General features: G+C 42.1%; 1 protein-coding gene across 1 annotated transcript in view; it reads right to left on the reverse strand.

Annotated features, from left to right (window-relative positions):
* LOC144752367 (E3 ubiquitin-protein ligase TRIM11-like) overlaps window positions 1-21,948 on the reverse strand; it is a 167,253-nt gene that overhangs the window by 108,822 nt on the left and 36,483 nt on the right. The window contains exon 2 of the mRNA XM_078640301.1: window positions 3,591-3,686. Coding sequence (XP_078496427.1) covers window positions 3,591-3,686 — 96 coding nt within the window. The remainder of the gene's footprint in view (window positions 1-3,590; window positions 3,687-21,948) is intronic.

Raw genomic sequence — 21,948 nt, forward strand, 5'->3', positions numbered from 1 at the left:
TCTGACTGGTCGGGGATCATTAGGTCTACCCTCAAATTTAGTTTTCTTATAGCTGTGTTTGCACGCCTTGCAATGCATGCACGGGTAGAAACCCTGAATTGGTTTGGATCTCACTGGTTTGGGGGGGTCCCTGTAATGGCTCCTAGTTAGATGATCGCCCAAAGATTGACAACGTCTATATGTGATCGTTGGTCTAGGTGATATTCTGTCTTTCAGAACAATGTCTGTTTTTAGAATGTGCCAGTTGTTGTTAAAAATCTGGACCACCTCGTTAGATCTCATGTTATACGTCGTTATCATTCTAGTTATGGGTTTCGTCTTTGCTGGTTCTTTCAGGTTTTTGTTCACAAGTAGATCTTTCCTATTTATCAGATCCACTTTTTCCGAGGCTTCTAGTAGTGATTTTTGTGAGTACCCTCGTTCCATGAACCTGGCGGTCGCTGCTTTTTGCGCTGAAAGGAAATCGCTATGTTCAGAGCAATTCCTCTTCAAACGCAAAAACTCGCCATATGGGATATTCTTGACCATGGATCTGGGGTGGTGACTTGCGGCATGCAAGACGGCGTTGCCCGCCGTCGGCTTGCGATAGAGTTTGGTCTGGATCCTGCCTCCCTCCGCAAACACCTCCAGGTCCAGGTAGTGGACTGTTTTATTGCTGATTTCACTTGTGAACCTCAAATTGAGACTGTTCTCGCCTAGCGTTGACACAAACCTCTCAGCCGAGGGCCCGTCTCCCCGCCAGACCACAAACAGATCGTCAATGTATCTGGTCCAAATCATAATATTGTCCAGCCAATGTTCGTTGGTCCCCCCCCAGGCCACGTGCTTCTCCCACCAGCCCACGAATAAATTCGCGTAGCTGGGGGCGAAGCACGTACCCATGGCGGTCCCCCTGATTTGGCGATACATTGTGCCTGAAAAAAGAAAGATGTTATTAAAAAGACAAAATTCAGTCATCCTTAGCAGCATGCGATTGTGTTGATGGAAATGCATGCTTTTCTTTTTTAGGAACCATTCAATGGCTTGAAGTCCGTCTTGGTGATCGATGCATGTATACAAATTCGCTACATCCAGAGTGATGAGAAGCATATCATCCTCCCATTGTATATTCTCAATAATCCTAAGGAAGTCCTGAGTGTCTCTGACAAAAGATGGGAGGTCCTTGACAAAGGGTGATAAGTAATTGTCAATAAATCTTGAGGTCGCTTCTAGAAGACTGCCTATGGATGAGACAATTGGTCTCCCAGGTGGGTGCTTGATGTTTTTGTGCACCTTTGGCAGGTGGTAAAAAGTGGGGATGATCGGGTGTGCACAATGTAGATATTCATGTTCGTTCTTGCTCAACATGCCCTCATCCATCCAATTTTTTAGGAGTCCATGATATTCCAAGATGCATTTATCAAATTCAATCTTGGTAATGACCTCATAGCATTCTTTGTCTTCCAGTTGTTTCAAAGCCTCCATTTTATATTGATCTTTATCAAAAATTACAATGTTCCCCCCTTTGTCAGAGGATTTGATCTCTATGCTGGTGTCTTCCTTAAGTGATTTTATTGCTTGCCATTCCATACTGGATATATTGGATTTTTTTCTTGTGATTTCCATCCTCTTAGAGATCATTTTGTCCAAATCTTGGAGTACTGCGTCATTGAAGACGTCGATCGCATCATGTGTCACATGTGGCAGAAATTTCGATTTTTTCTTAAATTTGCTAGGATCTCTCTTTTGTGTGATTTCTTCCCTCCTTAGGATCTCACCTGAGCTAGGCACATCTTCACTGCCTGCTAAAATATGTGTGGTTTGAAGGAGAGGTAGATCATCATCTATGAGATCACTAGTTATTTCGTCAGTTGTGCCAAAGGCAGCTATTTGTTCCGATGGCGGACGATTAGCAAAGATCTTGTCTAGCTTCAACTTCCTTGTGAATTTGAAAATGTCAATCCTTGTCTCTACAGGATCAAAATTGGCAGTTGGGCAGAAAGACATGCCTCTTCTCAGTACCTTTTCTTCATAGATCGAAAGTTTTCTCTGAGAGAGGTTGATGATAGTGTTCTCATGTTTTATCGTTTCGCCCCCCTTCCCTTGCTCCGGGTCACTACTGATGTTGAATCTTGTGCGGCCCCTTCTCCCGCGCCTTGTTTTCCTCCTTTTTTTGTGTATTTTTTCCTCATCTGGGGTTGGGGGCGTTGTCGTGTTTCTTTCAACACCTCGAATTCGTCTAAAAAAGGCTCTCTGGCAACTGCTCCTTCTGTTGGTCTTCTGCTCGTTCTTGTTGATTCATCCTCAGATGTTGCAACCTCTGATTCTGAGGTGACGTTATCATTTGCCCGTGTTGTTCCTTGGGCGAGCCTTTTCCTCGTTGCGTCGAATTTTTTTGCGAAGGTAAGGATTCTGCCTGTCAAGTAGTCCTGCTCATCGCGTTGGAACTTACTTTGTTTCCTTTTCTTGATGACAATTTCATATTCTTTAAGTCGTTTCTGCATATTGGCACGTAGGTCTTCAATGGCTTTGGTATCTTTTTCTTTTCCAATCAAATCTTCTATTCTTTGGATCTCAGCAAGAGCTTTGTCCCGATCGCTCCATGCAAAAAAAAAAAAAAAAAAAAAAAAAAAAAAAAAAAATATATATATATATATATATATATATATATATATATATATATATATATATATATATATATATATATATATACTCCCACACAGATGCATATAAAGTCACACAGATATATAACTCCAGATCCATGCATACACACTCCCAGAGGTACACACTCATACAAATGCACACATTAATGTGCACACTCACACACAAACCTTGTAAAGACTCACAGATGGATATCTCCAGTCCGTGCAGGCACAGAATTACACATCCATACATATATATATATATACTCACACAAAGATGCATATAAAATCTCATGGTTGTGCAACTCCAGACGTATGCATATATCCCACCTTGTGATACACAAACTCATAGAAACATCCACATACGCAAGTACAAACCCACAGACTAAGGCATACACAACTCTCAACCACACATGCACATAGACACACACATGTATTTGCATACTCTGTCTCAAAACCTATATATGCATATGCAGACACACACAAGCACTAATTCAAGCCCAAAAAACAGACAGATATAGAGATGCTCAGACATGCATGCACTCCATCAGATAACTCCAGGGCCATCCATACTTGAACAAATACTTAGACACGTGTCTAAGTGTGAACATGCACGCACACACACATGAACGCGCACACACACACAAACACACACTGGCACATACTCACAGTCAGATAATGCCACACCTGTGCACATACTCTAACACACACAGTGTGAGAGAACTACCTTAGTATCAGAAGAGTAATTCTTGATTTTATGATTTTTTTAGGATGAACCCTTGGCCGAATGCTTTCCCAATATCCAAGTGCAGTGACTCCTGTCAGTATATTCATTTGCTGGGGACCATGACACAGTTTGTAGGGTGACTCATCAGCCTCTGTGTTCTTGAACTCTAAGAGATCACAAAAAGACATGGGCAGGGACATACACAGACACACAGAGACACAGCACTCACTGCAGCCACTCACCCTCATGGTTTTATATTGTTCCTCTTCCTTAACTTTAGACTCCTGAACATATGTTTCCTCTTTCTTCAGAAGATGCAGCCACTCTTGAAGTTTTACCTGCAGATATGAAAGTGCAAGAAATAAGTGTAGATATATGAAGGGCAGTCTTTTTTTATTATTAATACATTTTATTGACTTTAACGGTACATAGCGGGCGGTGCTCGAAGCATACATTTTGGATACAGTTTATATGAGATGGTACCAATTATATTCAAACAACATTGCCTGTGAACATACAGGCCCAATAACTAAACTTGGCATGTAATATGTATATCTAGGGATCTGTATCGATACTCCTATTTCTGACCCTTGTCCGGTTAATAAATCACTAATGGCCATACAACGGCACAGAAACCCGTTTTCTGATTAGGTCATAGTGCATGCTATCACATTAGGCAAGCACTATTCCTCCAGCCCCCCTAGAAAGCATACCGAGTTCTCAAAACAAATCAAACCTCCAGCAGACCTGGGAAATCCCCCGCAGCTATTGTTTTGATTCAGCCGAGAACTCCAGTAAAAAATGTAAGAACGACCAGTTCTTATGACATCCTTATTGACGTATTTATGTCCATCCTTACGTCAAACTCGGCACCTTTCAGGTATAAATAATACCGACATTGCCCTAAGCAAAGACACGGTGGTGACGAGCTTGGAGCAGCGCTACTTGCCGGAGAGCCCAGCTGATGCAGAAAGCCCACGGACGCTGCCCCTCCCTTTTGACGCGCAGAGAGGCGCTGTCTTTTCTCCTGCCGAGAAATCCAGCCTCCGGCGTTTCCAGCCGCCCTCGCGGGTAACTGGGCTATCGAGTCCTGAGACAGAGATACCAGCCCTCCAGCCTTCTAAATCCCAGGTACTGAACTGACTAACACCTTACAGAGAATTCTTGAGTCAGATCCTTGGCAAAACAAACGTAACTTAAACTGCTACTTATTTACTCCCGCCCACGTATTAGGCTTAGGTCAGGTACACCGGGGTAGGCGTAGTTAGAAGCACCAGTTGAGTACGATTAGTCAATGTATATATGTATGTATATCTTTTATCCATTTTAAAGTATCATATGGCTAAGAAACCATATCAATGCTTTTACAGTATTATTTTATAATCCTGCTTTTACTGTATGCACTTTACTTAACCTTAACCCCTTCAGCGCTAATGACAAGGGTAACTCGTCATGGAGTTTCCATTGATTTCAATGGAAAGTCAATGGGAATCAACAAATAGGCTTAGCAGCCAAGTGGTTAAGTATTGCAATCATAGCGATTCATTTCTCTTGTATGAGAAAAGAGACTGATCAATAAATAACACCTTTTTATTGAACACGCCCGTCTCTTTCTTTTCTCTACAATCTGGTGAGACTAAGAATGCACGTACTGACTGAGTGAAATAGTTGTCTTTTGTTTTCACACGACTCTAGAGATATACTCTTGATTAGGGGGAGCAAAGTTGTCATGTTCTATGGTTGTCAGAAACTAAATCCCTTCTTGTCTATCCAGGGAGGTTAAACTCCTCCTTGCCTATTCTAGAAAGTTTCTAGTGAATTCTGAGCTAGCTGGCACACAAAACATTGAGTCTAATATCGTCAGTAGAAGACCTAGTTAACCTCAGTCCTACGTCTATACTATTGAAGATATTATTCCAATGCGCAGAGCCTATTGAGAAAAAAAGGAACTACACTACATGGCGCCCAACGGTTTGGATAGGCGATAAATCTAACGCAAGGCATTAGAGTAACTCAGTCGTGCTTTTTCACACAGACCCTTTTTTCCCCATAAAACTCCAAAGACGTCTGGAGTGGGTGAAAGGTTAAATCCGCCAAACTTAGTAGGAGGAGACTCCTATGTATGGTTCTTGGTTTATTCAACGTTGAAGGATACACTGTTCCAAAATATTGTGCATCTAATCTCTGTTTCCGTAGAAACCTGATCTGCAAATAAACAAAAAACCTTCCTGTCAGTGAAATGTCAGACAGTGAAGTAGAAAGGGAGACAGAGTAGCAGCTCAACTCCTAGCGGATGACAATAGTCTCCTGCAAACTGAACCGGACGCAATACTCATCCCGGTCAACATAAGAAAAACTATAACTTTAAAACTTATAGAAAATGGACTGACATCGAGAGGTGGTACAGTCATATTCGTAATTGAGGCACACGAATGTCGGCAGACAGAGGTATTCTATTCATGGATAAACTTTCCAGCAGCAAACGCTGTAACAAAGGAATTCCACTATTACAAAATAGAGGAACCTCCAAATGAGTACACTCCTTTCGAGGAGGTGGAAATACCAATGAAATACCAAGAGCACCTGCTCTGGTTTAATGGCGCCCTAAAACAATAATCACATCACCAGGCTCGGTCCACTAGGTAGACCAGGAGCAATGTGGTCGGTTCTAGCCGGATACACACCTCATCCAGACATTGAAAAAATGTCTGTACCAGATCTTTTATCACAGCTAAAACAACTGATTAAAATACACAGACAATTAGTCCAATATGTAATGCGGACTTCAACAGTCCAACCTGCTATTAAAATTCCACAGCTGACCCCTCATCAGGGGAATACAAATAAAATTACACCACAGAACATACAGTCCTGTCTAGGTAAAGTACCCGCTAAACGGGAACAAATTCCATTCTGGTTAGCACAAAAAATCACTCAAATAGAGGCGGTTTTTCCAGATACCACCCCTGTTGAGAAACACAGAATTCTGACTATCTGCCTTCCAATGGGGATCGCACCACATGTGGAGGACTGTGACACTTGGGGCACAGTCTTTGCTTCCCTTTACACAAAAACACATGGTGTTCCATCCATGTCGGTAATACCAGATGTGCTAAAACAAATTCAAAGCGAATACGGTCCAGAACCTGCCTTAACTCTGGGTATGAAATTACTGAAAGACTTCAAGCAGGTCTCAGCAATATTACTAGCTAACATAAAGGGGGAAGCAGCAAATGTGGCGATCCGCCAGAGCTTGAAAGAAACAGATATAGCAGACCAACCATTTGAACTTGCCAGAATCATAGAAAAATCCTATGAAGAACTAGGAATAGATAGTTTGGGTGGAATACCAGTGAAACCCCAACTAATTGAAAATCCAGAAAATGTATTTATTAAAAATAATCTAAACACTCAAAAAAAGAGCTGGGATGGAAATAAACAATCCACTCCCAAAGAGAAAAGATTCCAGTACAGAGGAAGGTCTCCTCCCCGGAGAGAAAGATCTCCGGACCAAGGACACAAGTCTCCCCAAAGCGAGCCCTCTGAGAAAAGATATAACCTTACAAATAGGGATAATTTGAAGAAACCTGATAGATATCAAGATATTGATACACGTCCCTCTCGATCTTTTCAGACTTCCTCGCAGAAATCCGAAAGAAGAGGACGGTCAGAACACAGGGAAGAGCACGTCAAGTCCAAAGACAAGGAACCTGCTCACCAAAATAAAAAATTACAATTTCCAAAGAAGAAGGTAGCCAGTATTAAAGTAATCAAACATGCCGAGGATACTGAGGACACAGCTGAAAAACGGAGAATGGGCTCAGACAATGCTAGACAGCGCAGCAGAAGTGAGCATAGCTCGCAAGATCCTGATGAATCATCTGGAGACAGTGGACACGAATGAATACATTCAAGTGGAAACTGCAGATACCAGAGTTAGCAAACCTCATAAAATATATGAAATAACATTGCGTATAGAGGGAGATAAGACTAGGAAAATAAGGGGTCTATTTTGGGATAATCTCTCCAAGGGCTATGACATCCTTCTAGCTGAAAAAGACTGGCCACCAGAGTTTGTCAGGGAGTGCCCTCATGGCGAAGAAATGATTATGCCAGCCTTCTCAAATCATATTCCAATTCATAAAAAATATACACTTGCAAGAAAATGGGCAGTAGCCCAAGCGCCTGCATTATATAAAAACAATGTGGGATGGGATGAGGACTCTCCTCCTCACAAAATCCAGTTAAAATCTCAACCTACTGCGCAGAGGCAGTACCCAATTAAGCAAGAAGCTAAAAAAACAGGTAAAAGAGATCCTAGATCAACTTGAATACCAGGGGGTTGAGGTGTTGGGTTCAAATCAGGCCTACATACTCTGCTAACTCTCGAACACCTTAGTATAGAAGTTGGCACGGACACTGGAAAAGGTAAAAGACAAGTTTATTAGGACCCCATGGGGTGGTGATACATTCCTACAGCACCCTTCGGCAATGTAAGAAGTAGCACACCGAACATTGGTGCGCGACCTCTTTTATACAGTTTATTAGCAATAAAAAGATAGGCGGTTACAAGTTACACATTTTAGGTACATATAAGGTCATTTTTGGAACACAGCCAACATGTGGGAGGAGTTTCAACAGCACTGGTCAGTTAGTGTGAACATTCCTAAAGAGTGACCAATTGGTGCGTAATGCGCATGTGCGCTTGACCAGTACTAAAAATAGCCTGTTGCCGAGCAGACTAGTGACCATGGGTATCGAGAAAGGACAAAAGGGCACACTGACCACGAGGCAGCGTGTTCATAGGAAACGGAAGTCAGAGGGATTCAAAATGGCCCCCGTTCGTTTTGGTCAAGTTAACAGAAAAGACCGTGTAGCTGTGCTAAACGCTAACTCAGGAGCTGCCAAAACACGACAGACGGCCCTTTTAGCGTTTAGCAAAAGCTACCTCATAGTGGACGTAGTCAGAATGTTCATCCTCAATGTTAATAGCCATTATTTTCAATACTTCGTCATTGATCAGTTTCTCTTGCTTAACAAAAGCTCGTTTGGACGGAATACAGGCTGTGATACATACAGAACATAATGTAGGGCCACATTGAATACATAGACAAAGAAAAAATAGTACTCCAATAAAAACACAGAGAATTGTTAATAATTTCCAACCCCAAGTACTAAGCAGGGTCCAGAACCAACCAGAAAAGGTCCATGTTCCATTTTCTGGGTGGATCTCAGCAGCTATTTTATGTAATTTTGTAATCGAATCATATACAGAAGGTGAGTTATCTGGTACGTAAACGCAACAACTACTTCCGATGACGCGGCATGCTCCACCCCTATCAGCTAGTATTACATCTAGAACCATTCGATTCTGGAGCGCTACAATTCTGGTAATTTGTAATTCTTCAGTAATATTCCCTAAAGCAGAGGCAGTTTCATTAGCGACGGCTTCCACCACACGTGTAAGCCGCCTTATCTTCCTGCTATTCAGTGCAGCTCCTACGAATGAAAATAACCCCAAATTGAAGTCTACATATTGTTGTAATGTGGTATCAGTCTGGTCTATTTCATCAAGATCTATTGTTCGTTTCACTCTATTCAATATGAAATCATGGTACAAAACATAATCATTGTGATACATGGGAGGAGCAATAAATACAGGTGGTAATACAAAAGCTATATAACACGTTCCTAACCATCCCAATGGTAGACGGTGGTATCCCTTATTTCCACAAATGAAATATGTGTTACGTGAAGCTACAAATGCAATTCCAGTTGGTGTATCAAAGGTAAGTGTAATATTACATTCACTGCGGCCTACAGGGATTGTCCCTTTATTTCTAATACACAAATCTGCTTTTGTATCAATGACTGTTATTATATGCATGCTCGTCACATTTATAAGTCTTTGATTCGTATATACACGAGGTGTAGAAACATTGTCCGGACGGTACTCTTCCCATTCGAATTTAGTTCCTTCAGCGTGTGGATAGCCATCTTTATCGTTATAGCATATTTTATTCAACCGAAAAAGTAGTCCACCTTTCGTTGGCCATCGCAGAGTAAAAAGAAGAGTGTACCAAGCATGACAAGAACCATTATGAGAAAACGGGAGAGGAATAAGTGGTGTTCCTCCCTTCTTCTGGTGTCCGGGCAACATTCCACATACCCAACAATTGGACGTGTTGGTCATATTATGAGTATGATGCAGAATCTTAATAAAGCTGTTGTTCAAATAAGTCTGCCTATGTCTTTCTTCGTGAAAAGGCAGAGTGAAATGAAAATGTTCAGATGGACTTGGAGTGGTGGGCAGCAAATGTTCTCGTACAGGAAACAACAGTTCTATAGTCCAGGCTAATACTGCGATCACCACTACGGTCAAGACAAACAAAACAGCACCAAGAATTCTCCCTTTTTGTGTCGAAGGAGATGCCATAGTTCACAAAACAATACTCTTAAAAAAAACAACACTAAGCGGGAAAAATAAAAACGATGGTTCTGAACCGAGGCTGCCGTTGATTTGTTCTCCGGGATTCAAGACGGGTGTCGCTACACTGGGCCGAACTGATCCCCCCCCCTTGATATTCCCGGCTTCCGTTTCACAAACCTCAGAGCGGTTACCAACCAGTTTCAAAAACGCAAAAGGAATCTTATTTCCTGGGGCGTAGATTATACTTCACTTTATCAGAAACAACGTGGTCCGGGAAGGCTCCCTCCAATTCATCAGGTGTGACAGCTGGGCTCTTTTCTGTATCCAAAATCTTTCTGTAGTCGGATAGCACCACAGGGCTCACCAGATCCGGAGAGACACGTCGGCAGTGCGTTGAATGTATCCACCGCTTCTTGTTGGTGACTCTCACAGCAGTTCGCGTAGCCAGCAGCACTTGCTCAGGGCCATGCCATCTCGGTTCCAAACTGCTGGATCGCTCAAAGACTTTGACCATCACGTGGTCCCCAGGGCGGAGATCGTGAGCCTCACCAGTGGAGTTATCAGGGAGCGCCTCTCGAACCTGTTGATGAATAGAAAGCAAATCATTTGTTAATCGTGCCAGATAATCGTTCATCATTATACAAGGCATATCATGTATCAAACGAGGTTTTGGAACTCCCCAAATATTCATAGGCCTTCCAAACACCACTTCGTAGGGTGTGAGGCCAGATCGAGAATGTGGCACTGATCGAATGGACAGCAATGCCAAAGGCAAAGCATCCGGCCATTTCAGAGATGTAGATGCCACTATCTTTGCTAACTTCAGCTTCAGAGTTGCATTGTATCGTTCTACTAAACCTGCTGATTGCGGATGAAAGACAGCATGGAATCGTTGTTTGATTCCCAATCCTTTCAGGACATATTCCACTACCTTCCCAATGAAATGAGGGCCATTATCACTCCACATAAGTTTACAAACACCGTAGCGCGGGAAGTACTCCTTTAATAACACCTTAGCTGTTGTCAATGCTGTATTGTCTTTCGTGGGGTAAGCCTCAATCCATTTGCTGAAGGCACACACCACTACTAAGACATACTTGAGATTATTACATCGCTCCAGCTGGATGTAATCCATTTGTAGTACTTCGAATGGTGCAGTAGGTGGAACAAACCCTCCTTTAGGAGTATGAGTCCCTTGTCCAGGATTGTGCTGCAAGCATATCAGACAGGTCTGCACTACTCTCTTAGCCGTGCTAGCAATGTCAGCATTTTCCCAAACTCGTGTAAGCAATTTAGTAATTGCGAGAGCTCCAATGTGTGCCAGCCCGTGTGTCATTTGCACCATTGTTTGTAAATAGGCCATGGGTAGTTTCCATCTCTCCATATCTTTACTACGCCAGCAACCCTCATCATCTAATACTCCTTCAGTGGCCCATTTCACAAGTTCTGCCTCTGATGCTGACTTCTGTATATCTAGTATTTCTTCTCTAGCATCATGCCACCGCTCAGCTTGTGACTTCACCACATACATGGGGAAATTACTTTGCAGCATAGCGGTCTCTCTTGCAATACGGTCTGCAAAAGCATTGCCTTGTCCTATCTTGTCCGTCACCTTTTTGTGTGCACTGCACTTGACTATTGCAACTTTCTCTGGGCACAACAGTGCATTAAGGAGATCGCGTACCAATTCTCCATGCATGATGTGTACTCCGTGTGAAGTCAGGAATCCTCGTTCCTTCCAAAGTAGGCCAAAATCATGCACTACTCCAAAAGCGTAACGACTATCCGTGTAAATGTTCACACATAGTCCAGCACTTAACTCACATGCCTTCGTTAAGGCTATCAACTCAGCCGCTTGAGCCGATTTTTGGGGTATCCGTGCTGCTTCTACCACAGTCTTAAGTGTCGTGATCGCATAAGCTGCGGAAGTCGTACCATCTGGTAACCTCACGCACGATCCATCAACCCACAGTTCCCCATCTACATCTGGAAATGGCGTATCCTGTAAGTCGATACGACCCTTTGTCTGTTCCTCAGTCAGAAAAACACAATCATGTTGTTCTTCCTTCTGGGTCTCAGCAACAGGATCCGGCAATAAAGTAGCAGGATTTAGTGTTGCACATCGTTTTAGTGTGATGTGAGGCGCCAACAACGTTAGCTCATATCCTGTAAGTCGGGCACTGGTTAGATGCTGCGTTTTCGTTTGATTCAGTAACGCATCTACCGCATGGGGAACTAGCACCAACAATTTGTGTGACAAAACTATTCCCTCACTTTGTCGTATCGCAACTGCTGTTGCTGCAACTGCTCGAAAACATCCAGGCAATCCTCGAGCCACAGGGTCGAGTACCGCCGAGAAGTATGCACAAGGCCTCTGTTTGTCTCCGTGTGTCTGCACTAAGACTGACAATGCGCACCCATCCTTCTCGTGTACATATAATGTGAAAACCTTCGTGTAATCAGGTGTACCTAACACTGGTGCAGAACAAAGAGCTTGTCTCAATTGTTCAAAAGCATTCTGACATTCATCCGTCCATTCAATGGGAATCGGTGTATCTTTAGATAACAATGCTAACAATGGTTTAACAATATGCGAAAAACCCAATATCCATTGCCTACAAAAAGACGTCAAACCTATAAAGGCGCGAACATCCTTCTGAGTGCGAGGGACTGGAGTATCTAGAATTGCTTGAATTCGATCTGGTGTCAATGCACGGCCCTCCTTAGACAAAAGATGACCGAGGTAGGTCACCTTTGGTCTACAATATTGCAGCTTTTTCTTCGAAACTTTATGATTATGTTTGGCCAGGAAGGAAAGCAAGGAAAAGGTACTCTTCTCACATTGTTCTGGCGTGTCTGCAGCAAGTAAGATGTCATCTACATATTGAATGAGAACCACTCCCTCCTGTAAGTCAAAGGAATCAAGCTGTCTTTTTAATGCCTGACTATAAATGCTAGGACTTTCAGTATAGCCTTGAGGAACTCGACAGAATCTGTACGATTTATTATTTAATGTAAAGCCGAATAGATATCGACTGTCAGGATGTACAGGGATCGAAAAGAAGGCATTCTTCAAATCGATGACTGTAAAAGTAGTTGCCGTCGGTGGAACCAACGTAAGCAATGTGGTGATGTCAGACACCACTGGATACTGAGGCACTACTATCTTGTTTATTTCCCTCAAATCAATAATGAAACGGTAAACCTTAGCATCGGTATCTCTTTTAAGGATTGGTAAAATTGGGCTATTACAAACATTGTAGGGGACTTCCTCAACTACCCCTGCCGAAATTAAATCATCTACAATGTGTATCAAAGCAAGTTCACCTTCTCTGGAAATCTTATATTGTGGGACACGTGGCAGAGATACTCCCTCCTTTACAGTAATACGCACTGGAGGAATTATCATCTGCCCTACATCCGTATCGGAAGTGGCCCACAACGTTTTCGGTAAGGAGGCCAGAACTTCAGATTCATGGAGAAAACACACTCGCTCTAATTCCGGGTAATTCTCATTCAACACAACTCGCACTCCTTCTGGGGCACAGCGAATAGTAGCTCGAAAGTGTTTTAACATATCGAGTCCAATAATATTATCTGGTGTATTTGGAGACAACAAAAAGGGACAAGGGGCAGCAAATTTATCAACATGAAATGCAACTGGTTGAGACAATGGGCTAGAAGTAGGTGTTCCATCGAACCCTATTGCTGTAATTACCTCGCCAGACAGGGGAGCCCTTGGAACCAAGTATTTGGACAAAGCGCTACGAGTAGCTCCTGTATCAACCAGAAATTTATCAGTGGAACCCAGAACATGTGCTTCTATGTATGGACCCCTCTGATCAACTGGTACCTCAACCGATTCCACACCCCATCCTACGCAATCCTATGCGTAATGCTCATCCCGTGGTTCAGCAGGACCACCCTCATTTATCTGATATTGATTGCGATTATCGAACGTATTATAATCTGACTGACCACGACCCCTTGCTCCATATCCTCCACGATCATTCGTGCCATAACCTCCTCGTGACCCTCCATAATAATTCCTAGATCTCCCACTTCCTCGTCCCCTCAAATTACGCTGTTCTCGAAACACCGGACAGTCTGCAATCCAATGCCCAAACTGTTTGCAGTATGCACATTGATTCACAGAAATGTCAGAACGAGGGGGAGGAGCATTACTGTATGATCCTCGCCCTCCTCTACTGTTTCCTCTCGTAGCCTGAACCTGAGCTAACATTACCTTCGTTTTCAATTCCTTCGCCTTCTTTTCACTACTTTCTTTCGCCTCCAATTCCTGTCTTTCATAATATTGAGCCATAGTCAATAAAGAAGCAGGGGTTGCTGTGGTCCATGAACTTTCACTCGCTTTTAATCGTTTCGCAATCTCCGGTAGGAGATTAGCTACATACTTATCAACGAATAGATGCCTGCCAGTATCTTCTGTCAATAATTGACCACTGTAATCATGGAACGCTTCCTCGAAGCGAGAGAAAAAATCGGAAACAGATTCATCCGCTTTCTGCTTACAAGAGGCTAATATAGTCCAATCAATCTTTTTAGCGGGAGCAAGAGTCTTTAGTTTTGTTAGTATGGCCCCTGGAAGGTCTAATATTAATTGACACGGCTTACATGCTGGTTCTCTATCTAAATCAGCCTGAACAAGATCTTTCCAAGTGGCCCCGAGAGTCGTGAGGTCATCAAACCTACAAATTACTCTCCACATATCAGGGGGCAATATCAACCCGAAAAATAGATCAATATCAACTAACGTCATGATACATGAAGAAATTGCACTTTCAACATTTTCATAAAAAGCCGCAGGGTTTTTACGGGGATCAGGTAAAGCATTCTTAAGCGCCATGACATCTGATCTATTCCAAGGCGTATAAACCCAATTATATACAAAATACCCTTTCGCGTCTTTGGATCTTTTATCATCATCTGTGCCATCCCCTTTATGAGGGACATATAAAGGCGCAGCTTCTCGCATAGGTCTAACATTAATCGCAGCGATCTTATCTGTTTCAAAAATAGGGCATTCTTTGGATATCCCCGTCGCTCCGGACGTAGACGAATTCTTTGACTTTTCCAACTCCCGTAGTCGTGTCGCCTCATTACGCAGTTCAATCAAACGCTTGAAGAAGTCATCCGCATCTGAAAGAACAAAAAGACCTTTACGAAAATACTCACGACCCTTGGATATCTCCTTTGGTTCTAACTCGAGAGAATATTTTCTATACCGCTCAACAACTTCATCTCCAAAATGATCTAAAAAATACAGTCGTTCCTTATCAGGCCACTGTTCCATTTGTTCAGTAACGTCAGAAACAGTAACAGTATTAATATTTAGTTTTCGTGCAAATGAACGTAATTCCGCAGCTCGTTCCGCATGTAACCTGGTACGCTGTGTTCGATCACTATCCTCGTCTGATCCCTCGCTCGGAGCCGTTGGTGCGACGTACGGGGGCGGACAACGATCTAGTAATGAAAAATCATCCGTTTCATTAGTAAGGACTGGATAGAGAGGACGCCTGATAGGGAATTGACCATTAACCTGTAAATTGCGTTCTCGTCTCTCCCTCTCTTTCTTTTCCTGTAATTCCTTCTCCTGTAGCTGTAAAGCTTTGTCATGTGTAGCCTTCCGCTGCACTTTCTCCGCCAAGGCTTCCTCACGCTTCGCTCGTTCACGCACCTCTTTCTCCCACATACGCACACAATCAAACATATCTTGTCTAGACCTTCGCTGAAACAAACATTGCTCTACATATTGTTCCTTTCGAAGGTCAAACGACCCATATAGCGGCCACTGTAATTCATGATCAGTTTTAGTATACTTATGCCATAATGTACTATACATTATTGGTGGAATACCGAATTTGACATACATTTCACGATTTGGAGTCCCCTCTGGGGGAGCCGGCTGTTTTGCACTTAGTCGATAATTGGTACCATTTTCAGAACAGCACATCCTACGGAGTGTGCTAAAAACAGGCATGTTTCAAAAAGTACCACGAAAACGCGATACTACAAAATGCCACCTAACACGGTGCACTGTTCAAATCAAATAAATCAGAGAAATATCCCTACATGCCTGTCTATGTGAGGTGCACTTCACATATTCAAATTCAAAAGATTCAAAACGTTAGCTAACAAATTCAAATTCAAAATTTCAAAAAGCCACAGTAAGTGTCAGTAGACTACCTCACCAATCAAAAGCTTACCAATTTTCTTTTCAAACGTCCAAAGTCCAACTGCCAAGTTCTGTGGTCAAATCAGCCAAACGGCACATCACGACAATCCAAGATCAGAATCTCAGTCGAAGACCGGCGCCACCTGGAAGGTCAGATCGGAAGGACGGGAAAACACACCGTGGGTGCCGAGACTCGGGTCACTCAGTGGCAGCGTACGCGTCCATGGCGAGTTTCCTGACCTTCGTCACGACCTCTCCTTCGGGCATCCGAGTCGCCGATGAGTCCCTTCGTGGTCGCCAATTGTGGTGTTGGGTTCAAATCAGGCCTACATACTCTGCTAACTCTCGAACACCTTAGTATAGAAGTTGGCACGGACACTGGAAAAGGTAAAAGACAAGTTTATTAGGACCCCATGGGGTGGTGATACATTCCTACAGCACCCTTCGGCAATGTAAGAAGTAGCACACCGAACATTGGTGCGCGACCTCTTTTATACAGTTTATTAGCAATAAAAAGATAGGCGGTTACAAGTTACACATTTTAGGTACATATAAGGTCATTTTTGGAACACAGCCAACATGTGGGAGGAGTTTCAACAGCACTGGTCAGTTAGTGTGAACATTCCTAAAGAGTGACCAATTGGTGCGTAATGCGCATGTGCGCTTGACCAGTACTAAAAATAGCCTGTTGCCGAGCAGACTAGTGACCATGGGTATCGAGAAAGGACAAAAGGGCACACTGACCACGAGGCAGCGTGTTCATAGGAAACGGAAGTCAGAGGGATTCAAAATGGCCCCCGTTCGTTTTGGTCAAGTTAACAGAAAAGACCGTGTAGCTGTGCTAAACGCTAACTCAGGAGCTGCCAAAACACGACAGGGTGATTGAAACTTGCACCTCACAAATGAACAATCCTATGTTTCCTGTCTCCAAACCAGATGATTTATATCGTCTTGTTTTGGACTACAGACACTTGAACTCATGTTGCAATACCTTTGCAGTACAAAACTCACACAGTGCAGCACTAATGAATAGCATAGTGCGCAAAAAATATAAAACAACATTAGACATCTCTAATGGATTCTTTTGTTAAAATATAGCACCAGAAAGCAGATATTTGACCGCGTTCTCAATAAACGGCTCGCAAAAAAAATTCTGTCGTTTACCACAGGGGTTCAAGAATAGCCCAGGATTATTCTCAGCGAGAGTAACAGAGTTACTACAAATATATGATGACGAGGCATTATCTTATGTCGATGACATCTATCTAACAGATGATGACTTGGATACTCACTTGAAAAGAGTGAACACCATAATACTTGGGTTCGCAGCAGAGGGTTACAAATTCAACTTTAAAAAAATCAAGAATTGCCCATCTAACTGTCCTGTTTTTAGGATATGAATTATCAAGTGAAGGCAAAAGCCTGGCTGACAATTTCCTAGAGAAATGTGCTGTAATCCAAGCACCTAGAACACTGAAAAACTTACAATCAATTCTAGGTTTCCTAAATTTTGGTAGAACGTACATTATAAATTATGCAGAGAGGGTTAAACCCCTCTATGATCTAATAAAACCAGATTTTAAAAGAATCAATTGGACTCAAAAACACACAGAAATTTTGAGATCTTTACAAACAGACATGTTAGTTAAAACAAAACTACAAACACGCGACAACACACGCCACGTTGTGATTCGAGTCATCCCAGGAAGATGCGGATTCACATACCTAGCCTCTAATGAGGGAGAAACGGTACCAATAGCATACAAATCACATTTGTACACAGAAGCTGAAAAAAACGTTCAGCATTAAGGAAAACATTGTTCATGCGGTTCAAACGGCTGTAGCAAGAGAAAAAGACCAAGCTGACGGTAGACGTATTACAGTAAGAACAGCAGAATCAGCTTTTGAGGCATTAACAAGCCCATGTAATTTACCGACTACGGCACTGAATCCAGAATGGATACAATGGGAGAATTCTCTTGCTACGGACAAAGTAAAATACTATTTTGATCCAGAAATGGAAAAAATAAAAAATCTAGAATATGAAATGGAATATCCTCTGCCAATTGACATTCTGCCTATACGACAGTACGCCTGTGTAATCTATACAGACGGACATGCTCAACCCTCAGTTTGGGGAGAGCAAGCATACAACGCCACATGCGAGATAGTAAAAGACGTGTGGCGCGGAGGTAAATTGAGACCTCTATTGACAAAAACGCACTCAGTGGAAAATAATTCTGAAAAACAAACTGAAATAATAGCGTTAAAAATGGCGCTGGATAATGCCAATCGCGAATTCCCGACACTAATAGTGTGCGATTCGTATTTCTGCGTCAAATCATACAATAACGATTTACAGAAATGGACTCAAAACGGTTACAAAGATGACACAGGTGCAACAATAAAGCAAAAATTGCTTTGGGAACAAATAGTTCTTTTAAAGAAAGAACTACCAAAGACTCACGTGATACATACACTGAGTCATCAACGTGATGGCGTTCACGTTGCAGGGAATTCATTGGCTGAGAGAGCCACAGCGGAAGCAACTAAACCGGCTTCCGTAGCTAGAGAAAAGCGTTCAGTAAAACACATTGACGGGGAAACAATGCTGGCGGTAAAAACGTCATCAAAAGGCGACTGCTCAGCGCTACCCATCAACTATCCACTCAATAATACATACATAATCGATGCGAACTCCGTTCCTTTTGCTCGAATCCCTGGAGTGGGGGATAGAGTAATTCCAAACATGGACAGGAGAGGCTTGTTAATAGCAGACGCACATATGTGTGAGGGTTTTAGACACCTTAAGCTTAAGGATTCTCTAGAAGAATTGCAATCAATATACTGGTGGCCTGGAATGAGCCTGCATCATCACATTTTTGTAAAAAACTGCCCAGACTGCAACTGAGATCGCAGAGGCGAACCAGCCGGTTTATTACCATGCATTTCATTTAGGATTATGCAATAGACATAAAAATACCCATTATGATTAATGCGTCACAGTAACATGTAAAGACTATTTTCACTTATAATGTAGACCCCAACTCTCGGCTGACGTCTGAACTGTTATAAAAGATTTGCGAGTCTATAATGGCATATACGCTAGAAGCATGCTACGTTCTGACCAATATCTTTCCTTTAGCTCTCGAGCTTATGGAGGGTGCCTGGCCAGAATGAGCGTTGCATTGCGGGACTCTTCTCACTTCCTTCCTGAGGGAAACTGGATGGTGTAAAGAAAAAACCAAGGCATAGAGCAATCTGTAACGGCAAAGGTATTAGGTTCGGGAGCTGGGTGGGTCAAACATTTAATAAGTGTCCAACGCAGTCTTAATAATCTGCCAAGAAATTCTCTGAGAGGTCTCAGTCCGTACAAATTATTGTTTGGGACTAGAATGTTAATCCAGGACTTGGATAGTCAAACTTCAGTGGTGAAAGAAAAATGCTTTGATATCAAAGATCGTTTGGCTATTTTACAGGACTTAAATGAAACAAGAAAAGACCTGAGCAACATAAAGTTGAAACAGCAGCCAATAACCATGGAAGAGAAACCACCTGTCCCAGCAAGGCCTGTCTGGATTCCAAAAATTGGGGATCTGGTCAGAGAGAAGATCGCGGTAAAGAAGGAATTTGGGCCTTCTTATAGAAAAGCAGTTCCTGTCTTGTCTGTCAACGGGACAAGATCAGTAGTACTACCGCCCCTTGCTGGTAAAAAGGAGAACCGAGTTGTATCCATCGACCTGGTTAAACCACAATCATGTGGCCGATAACAAGTAGTAGGCAAAGTGGACTCCCAAGAAGTAGTAGAACACCAAAGTTTGCTACGAATAGAGAGGTTCAAACAGAAAGACTAATCACATCTGATAAACCTACAGTGATTCAACAAGGACTATGCAACAAAGCAATGGAACTTAAACCTCTTGAAACCCAAATCAAAGCTTTACATCAGGAAACTCCGTTCTACAGTGATGTAACCATTGACTATGCTAATGAAACAAAGCAAATACCTAAAGAAAAAAGTAATCCAGAAGCAATTGAAACAATTGACAGAACAGCATCCAGCTACTTCATCAACTTCGATGATTTTTCTGAGGATCCAAGTGAACCAGAGGTACAGCCAACAACAAAAACTTTTAAAGATAAAGCGAAGGAACTCTCTCATCAACTAAAAGAAACCTATCTGATTTCTCCATGGATTGAAATTTGGGTGGCACTAGGTGTATTTGTCCTCATACTTTGGCTCATCATGGTACTATGCTTGGGACACTTCATTGAGGGAAAATATGTTACAATGGACACAGCAAGTCAGAATATCAACTTGGTCCTGAAACCACACAAGTCTTCACACATCGAGAAAAGAGAACTTTCTTCAGTAAACTTCACAGCCAATCCTATACCCGGTGGGGTAGCATGGGACAAAACTGATTACGAAATATATGGTCCGGTTGAGCTCTTGAAGTATCCACATCAATTTAAGATTTCATTGAGTCACTTTGTAAAACCAAGTACATTTACTGATGATTGGGACTTTGAAAGTATTAATGATATGATGTCAGATCTAGTGATGTCAGCTAAATTTACAGAACATGATTATTTGCAAGGTTCATCTAATTATGATCAAATGTTTTGTTACAACCACTATGGTAACCATTATCTGCATAAATCTTCTCAACCTAGAAATGTTTTAAATTATAACCAATGGGAGCATTGTGCAACTCCACCGAAAGGCAGTTCAAAAACATTTTATGATAATTATTCATACTTTTCAGGGTTTAACACAAGTAATGCAGAAACATTCTATTTCAAATTGTTAAATAAGACAGGAGTGAAAACCATGCTTACAAACACAAAATTGATATATTCGGACTCATTTTTTGAAAAAATGAATACATTCGGTTTTGATTTCTGAAACAATAACATTGAAACGAAAACGATCTGGGGCACAAAAGATTGGCAAGTGCAAGGTATAGAATCATTATTTAGAGCCTGCATGATCCCAGAACAAATTATATTTTTGAATGACACAATTCAACAGACTACCTGTCTTGGCCTAGCCAAAATCAAAGACTTAAACAAACCGTCTATTCCAAAGCCAACACCTGACAGTAATAGCACTACGGATGTTGAAATAGACGTATCCCATATTTTAAACCAAAACAGAACACATCCTGATTGGAAACAATGGTTGATCTGGCCCACAGACACAAATAACTGTCAAGACAGATTCCTGAACAAAATACAGGGGTTCACATTGACCAGGCCAGACCCTAGATACTCCCAGAGACAACATCCAGGGATTGTAACTACTTACAGTGTGGGGAAACTCTGCCTTCAATGGCTACATACATCCACACTGGCAGAAATTAAGCAACACTTAACTTTACTTAAAGAAGGTGCTGACTTGCGTGATTTCATTATGGGACCAAGCAAACAGCGTCAAAAACGTTTCATAGCGGCCTCTATATATGCAGCTTATAACGAAGCTTGGAAAGAAACTCAAATGGAGACAGCAGAAAAAATACGGGAAATTGACCGTGTTAATTTGGAAAAATCACTTTCTGTTGTGGACAATGGGTTAATGACTCTGTCTTCCAGAATATATTCACTGGACAGTATTGTATCTTCAGCAATCGATATAATAGAGCAAGACTTACTGATGTTGCAACACGGTCAGTCTCAATTACGTTCTATTGTATAGCTTGGCTGGACGTTACAAAATCTGCGTTCAGGCTATGTGCCTTGGCGTTTAATCAACACAACGTCACTATTCAATATCTTTAACCTTACTGATAAACAAATCAGTTTGGCACAAAAGGGTGCTGATTATACAATTCTGAGCATTGAAAAACTTGAGAGATTACCATTGACAATGTCAGAATGACCTGTCATTGAATGGATAATATACGGGATAATAAATATTCCGATAACAACTTTCCAGTTTCAATACTGCCAAAAATATATACAGGCAGGCCAG

This window comes from Lissotriton helveticus, chromosome 5_1, assembly GCF_964261635.1.
Source record: "Lissotriton helveticus chromosome 5_1, aLisHel1.1, whole genome shotgun sequence".
Taxonomy (NCBI): Eukaryota; Metazoa; Chordata; class Amphibia; order Caudata; family Salamandridae; genus Lissotriton; species Lissotriton helveticus.